Genomic DNA, 12,494 nt, shown 5'->3' on the forward strand with positions numbered 1-12,494 from the left:
AAATTGGAAGACAAGCTATCTAATGTCAAGACTTACTATAAAGCTCCAGTAATCAAACAGATTAATGGAACAGACTAGAGAATTTAGAAACAGATGCATGCATATACATCAGCTGATTTTCAACTGAAGTGCCAAGTAAAGTCAATAAGGAAAGGTTTTTAAACAAATGCCACTGAAACAACTGTATGTTCCTCAAAGCCTACCTGTGTAAGTGAATATTGATTTGAGATGAATCACAGACCTAAATATAAAAAGCTGGAACCATAAAGTTTCTATAAGAAAACACAGGAATAATTTTTATAATCTTAGGATAAGTAAAGATTTATTAGAGAGGACACAGAAAATATTAACTATAAAAGGAAAATACAGATAAATTAGGCTTATTAAAAATTGAAACATTCATTATGAAAATGAGTAAGTAAGCCACAGACTGGGAAAAATAGTCTCAATATATGACAAAAAGACTCAAATTCAGAATACATGATAATTAAAAAACCCCAAATTACCTGTTTAAAAAAATGAGCAAAAGACTTGAGGAGACTCTTTAGAAATGATACTTCACATGCCAGTTATCAGAGAAATGAAAATTAAAACCACGATGAGATATCATTTCACATCCACTAGAGCAGAGAAAGCAATGGCACCCCACTCCAGTACTCTTGCCTGGAAAATCCCATGGATGGAGGAGCCTGGTAGGCTGCAGTCCATGGGGTCGCTAAGAGTCGGACACGACAGAGAGACTTCACTTTCACTTTTTTACTTTCATGCACTGGAGAAGGAAATGGCAACCCACTCCAGTGTTCTTGCCTGGAGAATCCCAGGGATGGGGGAGCCTGGTCGGCTGCCGTCTATGGGGTCACACAGAGTAGGACACAACTGAAGCGACTTAGCAGCAGCAGCAGCAGAGTGGTAAAAATTTAAAAAACTGACAACATCAAAAGTTGGTGAGGATGTGGAGAACTACAGCCTTTATACATTGCTGGTGGGAACATATTTAAAATGGTACAACCACTTTGGAAAATTGTTTGGCAATTGACATTCACTTCCTCAGCAACCCAGCAATTCTACTATGGGGTATTTATCCAAGAGAGAGGAAAATATATGTCTACATAAAGGCTTGTAGAAGCATGTTCATAGACCTTATTCATAACATCCTCAAAGTGAAAACAATCCATATAAATACAAATAGGAGAATGCATAAACACATTCTGATACATTTATACAATGAAATAACACTTAGGAATAAAAAGAAAGCATTGATACACACAACAAAGTGGATATTTCTCAAAAAATACCATGTTGAGCAAAAGAAGCCAGACACAAAAGACAGTATACTAAATGATTTCATTTACATGAAGGACAAACATAGGCAAAACAAATGTAGGATGATAGAAATCAGAGAGTGGTTGCCTTTGGGGTGGGGGAAATCGGACAGAAAGCAGATGAGAGAATTTTTGGGCTGATAGAAATCCATTATATCTTATTTCTGGTGGTGGTTGCACAAACTGTATTAACTATACTTAAGTAAGAACACTTAAAATCTGTTATTTTATTGTCTGTAATTATACCTCAATTTAAAAAAAGACATTCTAGGATAAAAGAGCATGGTATGTTTACAGGTGCAAATGACTAAGATACTTAGGGCTGATGGTTGCTTCTTTTATTTAATTTTAGCCTAGAAAGCAAGAGTTCAAACCCCTGTCCCTGTGATAAATTATTCCTGTGTTTTAATCCACAGTAATGAAATAGTTATTTATTAAAGCCCTTTCTTATCATGATATGTGTCATATAGGGGACAGGGGTTGAAAACATCAAAATCGATGAAATAAATTTTATCTCAAGTGGAATACTCAGGACATGTAAAAAAATAATCAGCAGCATGTGAGAAAGGACATGGCAGCTGGTTTTAAAAACTCTGGCTGGTGGAATAAGAACAATTTGAGTGGGGAGAATTACTCAAATAAGCCTCTGTACTCTATTACTTCTACCTCCAAGTTATACTCAGTAAGTTTTACCCCCCCCAAAAAAAATTAATAAAAAATGATTGGTATCTGAAAAACAAATCCTGGGACCACACATTACATTACGATATAAAGAACTTCATTCATGAACCTTTCTTTTGAATCATGATTTACTTCTACAGGCAAGGCACTGTGTCTCCTGCAACTCATCTTTATATCCTTAGAAGAACCTAGGCCAGCATCTTGAAATTAATGGATCTGCAATAATTATTTATTGACTTGAATTAATAAATCAATGTACTGATTAATTAGTTAGAATTTAAGTCCCAATTACATGGTCTTGTAATGGGAAATTTACCAAAATTATTTTATAATATCTTCATGTAAATTGTTTGAACCAGCAATGATCTCATTTGGTAATTTATGAGAAGTATATTTAAAAGGAGTACATGAAATGATATAGAAGTCCAACTCACCCCAGCTTAAAAATACAAGCATACTGTAACTATCTGCCTGGGTTTTTGAAAAAAATTATTTAAAAAGTACAATTGCTAAAAATATAAAAAACAAAAAAACCCACCGAGTCAAGTTTTGGTCTCCATTTGAATCTCTAAATGATTATAAGAGTGTGAGTACACTATTTTGCACTGAATACCACACTGGCAAGATCAGAAAAGCTGTGAGATGAGAAGGAAATTGTTATTCCAGTGATGGAACCTCCTCTCCTGAGTATCACTCTGCCAGCAGCTGAGACTTCAGAGGATTCTCACTATGAAAATCAGCAGTCCTTTAATCACACATTACAAGAGCATTTGTGATGCTTCGCAGGCAGCCCTCTTCTAAGACTTTCCTGCTGGGTTCTTTCCTGAGCACAATAGGATCAAGATGGCTACTGCTGTTTCCTAGTTATGCTAAGACTCTCCTGAATGCCACCGGGCTTTTATCACGGAGAGGGATGGCAAAACATCAAATGTGAATATCTTGCTCTAAATGGGGACTCCCACGATCATGTTATTTTTGGGAGAGCAGCTCTCTGGCTCCATGGATATCACTTGAACAGAGAAGCCATGTTCTTCTGCAGCTCTTGCTCGATCCAGGTCCACCAGGCACATGCACTGTTTTCCTGAAATATGTAAAAATGGTATCATGAGATGCCCTTCAGCTAACAGTGCAGAGTCAGTCTGTTTAAGGGGCTCTACACAATGACAAAATCTATTATGTACAATGATGTTTGCCCCCACATCCTGTTTGGTCTCTTTCAATTTAATTCTTGATCAGTATGGAGAGAAGACAATAACAAATATAAGACAATTTCACAGATTTATTGCTGCTAGTAATTTAAACAACATTAATCTTTTAAGATGTATTTATAAATAAATCTCAAATAAAAAAAATACAAATTCCCCACTTTGGTAAAAATCCATGTTAAGACCTTTTCTCTTCACCCTCTATGAAAAGACATTATCTGCCATATTGTAGAAAAAGAAAAATCTGTCTTTAAGAATGTCCAAAATAACATCCAGACAAAGGGACACTTCAAAGACATATTATATTTTGCAGTTGGAGTTTTCAGAATACAATGAAGAAATGAGAAATAGAATATATTTGAGAAAATTCTCAATTGTGTGTTGATTATTTCAGGTGGATGTGTAATGCTGAGTGTAATATTATCTTAATTTAATGGAGTGCCCACACCCCTATGAAACAGTGGTATTCAATTTTCTTTCTAATCTTGGAAAACAAAAAAGGAAACCTGACTGGCAAGTAAAGCAGTTATTTTGTGTCCTTTGGCAAATACAAACTTCTATTTCAAAGTAGCTAGGGGAAAAAAAAAAAACAACGGACTGATTTGAGGTTGAATACATTCAAAGCTAAGGTTTGCTTTTATACTTTCCATTTCTTTAAATTCAATATATAAACTTTTCATCATCTTGGAAAAAAAGGTTATTGACTATGCGGAACTTCACTCCATTTTTTCCTCAACAATTATAATAAGGCCTATGCATCATTTTAAAATGATTTGTTTGAATGACTGTAGAAATTGCTAAGCTAAAACAGCCTTAGAAGTGAAGGCATAACTGAAATAGAAAAGTTCTTCTGTGGAAGACATGAATCCGCCCAGAAAAACAGAGGAAGGTGAAATTGTTAGGGGAAGCACACTGATTGAAACCGCCCGCCCTGGCCAGGCACCATAGTAACCATTTGCATGAGTTGTTTTATGACGGGAGATCCTGGTAAGGAATACGGAACTAATAAGCCACCACCACCCGGAAGAGTTCGGGAAAGGTCGAAAGGAGACACCGCGTGTGTCCGTCCACTTCCCAGAATCTCTCTTGCTAGCATCCATCTTGGCTGAGTGATGCGTGCGCCACCAGGAAAGACTCTGAATTAGAATGATTGGCCAAAGACAACCCGGAAACTAATCCCATCACCAAAAAACCGGAGACTGCGAGCCACGTGGCAGAGCAGTTCTCCTGGGTTCCCTTACCCTGCTGCTCTCCACCCGGGTGCTGTTTCCCAATAGGATCTCTTGCTTTGTCAGCACATGTGTCTCCTCGGACAATTCATTTCTGAGTGCTAGACAAGAGCCCAGTTTCGGGCCCTGGAAGGGGTCCCCCTTCCTGCAACAAAATCAGTAGCTAAGAAACTGACTACGAAAGATTCAAAATATTTTGTATATTTCTCTTAAAAGGCCCCATGCCATAAAGGATGGACTGTGATGGAAATGTTATAAAAAGAGATGTCTAGAATTCCATTTAGGCTAAATGGCCCCTTCATCAACAGCTGCATGGCTGTCAATTCTTTTTTTTCCTTAAAATATTGTTCCTCCTTTAAGACATCTGTAAATGTGTCCCCCTCCACCCCACCTACCCTTCAATTTAAAATGAAACATTCTCTGTCAGAAAGGGATGCTCTGCATTCCTTCAGTACCCACCCTAGGTTTACACTGCAGCTCATTTACCCTTGGCTTTGATCCCAGTCTGGATAATTTTTCCTTTTGCATTACATGGAAGAGTCTCTTGTTTTTACATGTTGAAGAAGTGTCTTCACAACTGAAATTCAGATGTTGGTAGTCTACCTTTTAGGGTCTGGGGAGCTTCCTCAAATGTTTACGGAACAAAACTATGGCTTGTGCCAAGAAGAGATGTAGAATTGATGGAGTCAGTGACTTTGAACCTGACTTTCCCTGCCTTCATGCCAGCAATCTTGCCAAAGGCTCTTCCTCAACTCTAGCAATTTCCCTTCCAGCCACTCCCTTCTCATTTGATGCCTAAAACATCAACAGGTACACCCCCACCCACCACACCAATTATTCTTTCATTGAGTCTAGTGGAGTTGTAGCAAATGTAACTTGATATATATGTATAAATGGTATCTCTCTCTATATATATATACACATATATATATGTGTGTGTGTGTATATATATATATATATGGAGAGGGCAATGGCACCCCACTCCAGTACTCTGGCCTGGAAAATCCCATGGATGGAGAAGCCTGGTGGGCTGCAGTCCATGGGGTCGCCAAGAGTAGGACACGACTGAGCGACTTCACTTTCACTTTTCACTTTCATGCACTGGAGAAGGAAATGGCAACCCACTCCAGTGTTCTTGCCTGGAGAGTCCCAGGGGTGGGGGAGCCTGGTGGGCTGCCGTCTATGGGGTCGCACAGAGTCGGGCACAACTGAAGTGACTTAGCAGATATATATATATATATATATTCGACTGCATTTAAATATGCATTCAGCTACTCAAAATGTGAGGATGGGAAAAAGAGGAAGAAGGAAAAATAATCAAAGAGGGAGATTACAAGCTTCTTCTGTATGTTCACACCCTAGAGTGTGAGACAAAGAATGAAATCTCTTGTCCCTTCAGACTCAGGTCTCAAATGCCTCTCCAACCATGATGATACAGCTATGCTGACTTGGACTTTAGAGTTTACAGATAACTATTTCACGTACAATGTGGTCTCTGAATGCAAGCTAATTACTACACCCAGCGCTGGGCCAAAGAATCAGCAATCCGTTTTCTGCTCCATCATGACAGCCTTCAATGGGCGGCCTTTTGAATCATTTTTAAGATTAGTTTTGACTCCATTCGATCATGTTAAGCCCTAATTTTGGAACCTAACCTTCCAGTAATGTCACTCTGTCACTGATGGTCACTGCAGAAATGGAGCTTTACGTCTAGAATCAAATAAATTGGGTTTACAGTGTGGCTTCACCATCTACCAGTCCTGGGCAAGATTTTGCCCCATTCTCCTACCTGTAAAATGTGAAAAAACAGCACATATTCCACATGTATTTTTATAAGAATTTACTGAGATAGTGGGTGGAGGACATTTAGCTAAGCTAAAATGTGCAATAGCTATTAGCTGCTGCTGCTGCTGCTGCTGCATCACTTCAGTCGTGTCCGACTCTGTGCGACCCCATAGACGGCAGCCCACCAGGCTCCCCCGTCCCTGGGATTCTCTAGACAAGAACACTGGAGTGGGTTGCCATTTTCTTCTCCAGTGCATGAAAGTGAAAAGGGAAAGTGAAGTCGCTCAGTCGTGTCCGACTCCTAGCGACCCCATGGACTGCAGCCTACAAGGCTCCTCCATCCATGGGATTTTCCAGGCAAGAGGACTGGAGTGGGGTGCCATTACCTTCTCCTGTTAGCTGCTATTATCTTTCTAAACATGATTTCTCTTTCTAAAGCAAAGTCTTGGATAAATTCATTACTTAAACTTGAAATACTATTTTTCTTCCAAGTTAGGTAATGTTTAATATTATAAATGTCAAATAAATTGGTCTATGATTAATATTATACGAGTATATATTTTCTGTGAAAGAAAACATTATCATCCTTGTTTATACATTTTGTAATACATCAATTTTGGTATGCATAGTTGATTTTTCCATCTTTAGTATTTTCTTCTATGGCTTTTGAGAGATTCTTCAGTTTGTTTGTAACAGTAAGAAAAATATTTAACATAAATCTACTCAACATATGAACACTGAAAATACATTTGTAAGTATTAATGTTAACAAAAAATGGGATAAAATATTCTTATAGTTAGAGCTCTTTTCAAGATGGATTTTTTTTTCTGGGAAAAACAACTTGAGTGTCTCACTGATAAATGGACCATGCAGTGGCTTCCCACTTTCCCGTATAGCATTGGTTCATTCATTCCTAGGCATCGTGGACATAATCTATGCAACAGCTGCTCTGGGAAAACCCATACCTATGAGCCTTCGCTGGGGTGGAAGCTGGACAGCTGTCTGGTCTGCAAATCTGCATAGAATCATGTGTTCCTGAAAGAAAAAGCAATAGAATGTGGCTTTTAAAAAAATCTTCTTTAAAGTTAAAAAAAAAATTCACTTATTTTTCTGGAACTCTACATCGCTTAATTAAATAAAGTGCTGCACAGATCGCATTTTCAGAAAACAGCACTCAATAATTTTTCTCCCTTTAAGTAGAGTGGTCTTCAGATGTAGTTCTTAAGAACAGATGCATGGAAGGTCCTCAGGGCTCTTTAACCTGCTGCTTTTAGCCAAAATATGGTTACAATTTGTGGTTATAGTGTGTTAAACTCAAAGACCTAAAAGTCACTTATATTTCCCTTTTAATAAAATTTGAGTCTCAGGAACATGGCTCCAGGAAGACATTCTAAGTGGCTTTTCCTCCACTACAAGAAGGAAAGGAAGTACTCGAGAAGATCATGGCTATGGCCTCTGCAGTTCTCCCACGTCCCGGCACAGTGCTGTACCCTTCTGTCCAGTCAGTCCCTTCAGAGGAAAGGAGGCTGGCTCACCCTCCTCTCACTCACTCCAGAGGCTGCAGGAAGTGCATCTATTTAGATGCACATAGATGTGCTTAGCACCTCCCAGGCGGCACTAGTGGTAAAGAACCCGCCTGCCAACGCGGAAGACATGAGATGCTGGTTTGATCCCTGGAGGAGGATAGATCCCCTGGAGGAAGGCGTGGCAACCCACTCAGGCACGCAGATGCACTGTACATAGACTGTAAAGGGGACTGGAAAGAACGGAAGGGACATTATTGCTTCTGCTTCACAATTTTAGGAAAGATTACCTTACTGAAGAACAAGGCTTTAAAGGGACAGAGAGGGGAAGGGTCTGCCCTGCACTCTTAAATCTGCAACTACACAAAGGTGAGTGATTAGGAGCTAAGATAACTGCAGTGTTCCCATGACAACTGTTCATTCTGAGCAGCTGTGGTTTCCAAGTGTGTAAATGATCTTACCTGACAGTTTAGCAAACTCGCTACACTCAGATCTATCATTTGTCTCCTTGGGTTTTTGGACATTCAATTTGAGGACTCATTTTTTTCTAAAGGGTTATTCTGATTAACTTATTAAATACGTTTTTGTGAGATGCTGTTTCTTTTTGAAGGGTTACTTTTGTCTCAACTTTTACACATTAAAAAACAAAAACACTTTAATGCTCACTATAAAATTTAGTGGTAATGGGTGGTGGTTTAGTCGCTAAGTCGTGTCTGACTCTTGTGACCCCATGGAGTGTAACCCATCAGGCTTCTCTGTCCAGGGCATTTTCCAGGCAAGAATACTGGAGTGGGTTGCCATTTCCTTCTACAGGGGATCTTCCCGACCCAGGAATTGAACCCGGGTCTCCTGCATTGCAGGCAGATTCTTTACCAACTGAACCATGAGGGAAGCCTGATACTAATAAAATGATTCAAATGAATAACTTTTATTAAGGTCCTGCGAACTGGCAAAAACAAAGGGGAAGAAGAAAAGCTTATAACTCTATAATTGGAAGAAAAGTCAATGCAAAGCCTGCCCTTTGTCCACATGTTTATAAATTAAGATTCACTTTAAGTAAAGATGATGTTGCAACAATCAGAACCTCATATGAGGTTCGTTTCCCTTGTCCTGATAAGTCTCACCATATTTTATTGGAATTACCTGTGTATGTGTTCTTCCCAGTAGAAGTAAAATTCTGAAAGGGGAAGGCATATAGGAGGTACTCAGTAAGGGTTTGCTGGTTAAATTGGACTGTGGAGAAAAACACTTCCAAAGTGACTCTCAAGATAATAGGGCACTAAGTCCATTTGGTTCTGCCTGCCACCCACCTGCCATGGTTAAGAAATACTGAGATATCATCTTGCAGCAGCATGCAAGAGGTTTAAAACTTCATAGTACATTCACACTTAAAAGATACTCAAAGGGCAGGTGGGGTGGCCAAGCAGATTTGGGGTGTGGGAGGAAGAGGAAATAAACAGAACTGGGGTACCAGGGAGTTTTATGTTCTCTGAAGTGCCTGGGTGCCCTGTGCCTTCTGACTCCAGAAATGTTAGATTTCTTTTCCCAGACAATGAGGCTGTGGCACCCTAGGTTTTTCACTTAGCATCCTAGAGGAGGGATTCAAGCAAGGCTCTAGTGTTTGTTCTTTGTTTATTTTTCAGTTCATTTTTTATTTTAAGGCCTTTGGCAAAAAAGATGAGGTGTTTTAAATATTATGAAAATAAAGTCCCTGAGGTCCTGATGTTTCCCAAAAAACCTATAGTTCTCTAGAATATGAAGATTTTAAACCCAGTAAGCAAAGATGAAATAATTCTGGTTCTGGATGAATGCGTGAACACTCAAGTTCCGTACTTGGACGGGTGGGGGTGGGAGAGCTGGGGAAGGGGGAGAGGTGAAGGCAGGCAGGAGACAGAACTAGAGACGGGTGTTTAAGAGTTGCAAAGTAGAGGTGAGGGAGACATAGAGGCCAAGGTGGAAGAAATGAGCATTTTTAGGTTACTTTATCTCACAGTTTCTCTGTTGGAAGGGGAAGAAGGTAAAATTCCTAGAAAGCAGGGGCTGGTATATAAAATGAGACTGAGATTGCATATTTTTAGTGAGTCTGTGCAAGAAGTGGAATTAACCAAACTAAGAATACAGACTAATTTATTAGCTTTTAATGGGATTATTTGTATATTTCTCTCAAAATCACCATTTCTTAGATTGTATTACATCAACATCACTGATCAATTAATTAGTTCATAGTGATGGTCAGAAAGCTGCAAACTGTTTTGCTCAGACTGGTGACTCAAAACTGTGCAATGTTCTGACTCTTGCTGGAAGACAGTTCTCTGTGGGTCTCTTGTGTTTCTTTACATCTTATGAGAAGAGGCACTGTCTTTGTTCCAGACCAGGAACTGGCAAACTATGTCTGGCCCATTGGCCAAACTCAGTCTATGAACTGTTTTTGTATGGCTTGCAAATTAAGAAGGGTTTTTACACTTTCAAAGAGTTGTATACCAGTAACAACAATGACAAGGAGGATGTAGAATATGTGGGAGATTTGCAAGTGCCCAGCAAAGCCTAAAGTATTTACTACCTTTTACAGAAAAAATGTGCCTCTGTTCAAGATACTCCTTTCAAAGTGAACAGTCCTGGAAACTATACAGACTTGGAAATTCCCCTCTCTCCCTCTGCAGAAAAGGGGAGGCATGCTTACTTAAAGATTACATCTTAAAACATTCGGGTTTCCTAGCTCAGGTTTCCTCCTTATAATGCAATTCACTGTACATGTAGGTGTCACCTGGCCCTTTCTGTGCCGCCCTGTGGGAACGGGGGCTCAGGGAGTCACTGTGAAACTGATGACAGTCCAGCTACTCCTACTGCTCTGAGCAATACTGCCCTTTGCCTCTGACTCAGGGGTTTCCTATCTTCTGCTAGCATCCATGAAAACTGTGCCAGGCCAACTTGTTAGCCTGTGAGTAGGGTCAACTCTCAGACTTTTTGCAAATCTTGTCAGCTACTTGAAGATTAATCTTGACTGACCAAAAAGAAAAAAAAATCTGTGTTAGATGCTCATGAGTGATTCAAGTGTAAGTAGATTATATACTCCATTAGAAATTTGAGATAGAAAATATAAAGAAGGGATAAAAAGTATATGAGCAAAACATCTAGATCTTTTAAAAGTTTCCTGGTATGATAGTGTTCAGTTTAGTTCAGTTCAGTCGCTCAGTCGTGTCCAACTCTTTGCGACTCCATGTATGATAGTGTGTACGACCCAGCGATCCCACTGCTGGGCTGACACACTGAGGAAACCAGAATCGAAAGAGACACGTGTATCCCAGTGTTCATCGCAGTACTGTTTACAATAGCCAGGACATGGAAGCAACCTAGATGTCCATCAGCAGACCAATGGATAAGAAAGCTGTGGTACATATACACAATGGAATATTACTCAGCTATTAAAAAGAATGCGTTTGAATCAGTTCTAATAAGGTGGATGAAACTGGAGCCTATTACACAGAATGAAGTAAGTCAGAAAGAAAAAACACCAATATAGTATATTAATGTATATATATGGAATTTAGGAAGATGGTAATGATGACCCTTTATGCGAGACAACAAAAGAGACACAGATGTAAAGAACAGACTTTTGGACTCTGTGGGAGAAGGCGAGGGTGGGATGATTTGAGAGAATAGCATTGAAACATATATATTATTATATGTGAAATAGATTGCCAGTCCAGGTTCAATGCATGAGACAGGGTGCTCAGGGCTGGTGCACTGGGATGACCCTGAGGGATGGGCTGGGGAGGGAGGTGGGAGGGAGGATCAGGATGGGGAACACATGTACACCCATGGCTGAGTCATGTGAATGTATGGCAAATACACAATACTGTAATTAGCCTCCAATTAAAAAAAAAAAAAGTTACCTTGTATGATAATGTTTTCTTGAATAGTTCACTGAAATAGAAAAGAAAAATGAATTACTTAAATACCAAAGATTAAAGAGTGGAAATAGTCTTGGAGAAATTAAACTATAAACAAAAATATGTATTTTATCTGAAGGGTATCATGCTATCCTGAACTAAAAACAATGCCAGTTTGAAGTATCTTCATAAAATGACAAAAGCACATTATCTGTATGTGATTCATTTGAAAGAATTTCTTTCAAAGATTGTTTAGAGTATTAGAGAAGCACAATCACTATTTTCTCTTCCTTGCATGGGTGCACACAGATTCAGGCATGTTAAAAATGTAGGTTTTATTGTTATTCAGCATAGGGGCTGTCCCGAGTTGTCTGGTACCTGGCCCTAAGGTGATTAGGGCAAGGGGACAGTGGGGCCTGGGAGTAGTTCCCCTAATGACAAAGTGGGCAAGTGTCAGTAAGTCCACAGAGAAGTGGAAAAGTTGACAGACACTAAACTGAGACATTAAAATCAGTTAAGTGAGATTGTAGACTGAACAACTCAAAGGAACATATTTAATCTATCCTATATTTAACAGGATATTTAATATCCTATATCAACATTCAGAAAATGAAGATCATGGCATCCGGTCCCACCACTTCATGGGAAATAGATGGGGGAACAGTGGAAACAGTGTCAGACTTTATTTTTCTGGGCTCCAAAATCACTACAGATGGTGACTGCAGCCATGAAATTAAAAGACGCTTACTCCTTGGAAGGAAAGTTATGACCAACCTAGATAGCATATTCAAAAGCAGAGACATTACTTTGCCAACAAAGGTCCGTCTAGTCAAGGCTATGGTTTTTCCTGTGGTCATGT

The 12,494-nt window shown here is 39.3% G+C and overlaps 1 protein-coding gene across 2 annotated transcripts in view; it reads right to left on the reverse strand.

The window, feature by feature from the left end:
- Window positions 1–294: 294 nt before the first annotated feature.
- GSTCD (glutathione S-transferase, C-terminal domain containing) overlaps window positions 295–12,494 on the reverse strand; it is a 151,496-nt gene continuing 139,296 nt past the window's right edge. The window contains exons 10-12 of one of the 2 annotated variants that reach the window (XM_010848252.1): window positions 11,639–11,669; window positions 7,188–7,257; window positions 295–3,084 (exon numbers count right to left, since the gene is read on the reverse strand). In XM_010848252.1, the coding sequence (XP_010846554.1) occupies window positions 2,948–3,084; window positions 7,188–7,257; window positions 11,639–11,669 (238 nt within the window). In that variant the 3' untranslated portion in view covers window positions 295–2,947. The remainder of the gene's footprint in view (window positions 3,085–7,187; window positions 7,258–11,638; window positions 11,670–12,494) is intronic. The other variant, XM_010848253.1, reaches the window with a different exon arrangement.

The sequence above is a fragment of the Bison bison genome, unplaced genomic scaffold (genome assembly GCF_000754665.1).
Source record: "Bison bison bison isolate TAMUID 2011002044 unplaced genomic scaffold, Bison_UMD1.0 scf7180017864263, whole genome shotgun sequence".
Taxonomy (NCBI): Eukaryota; Metazoa; Chordata; class Mammalia; order Artiodactyla; family Bovidae; genus Bison; species Bison bison.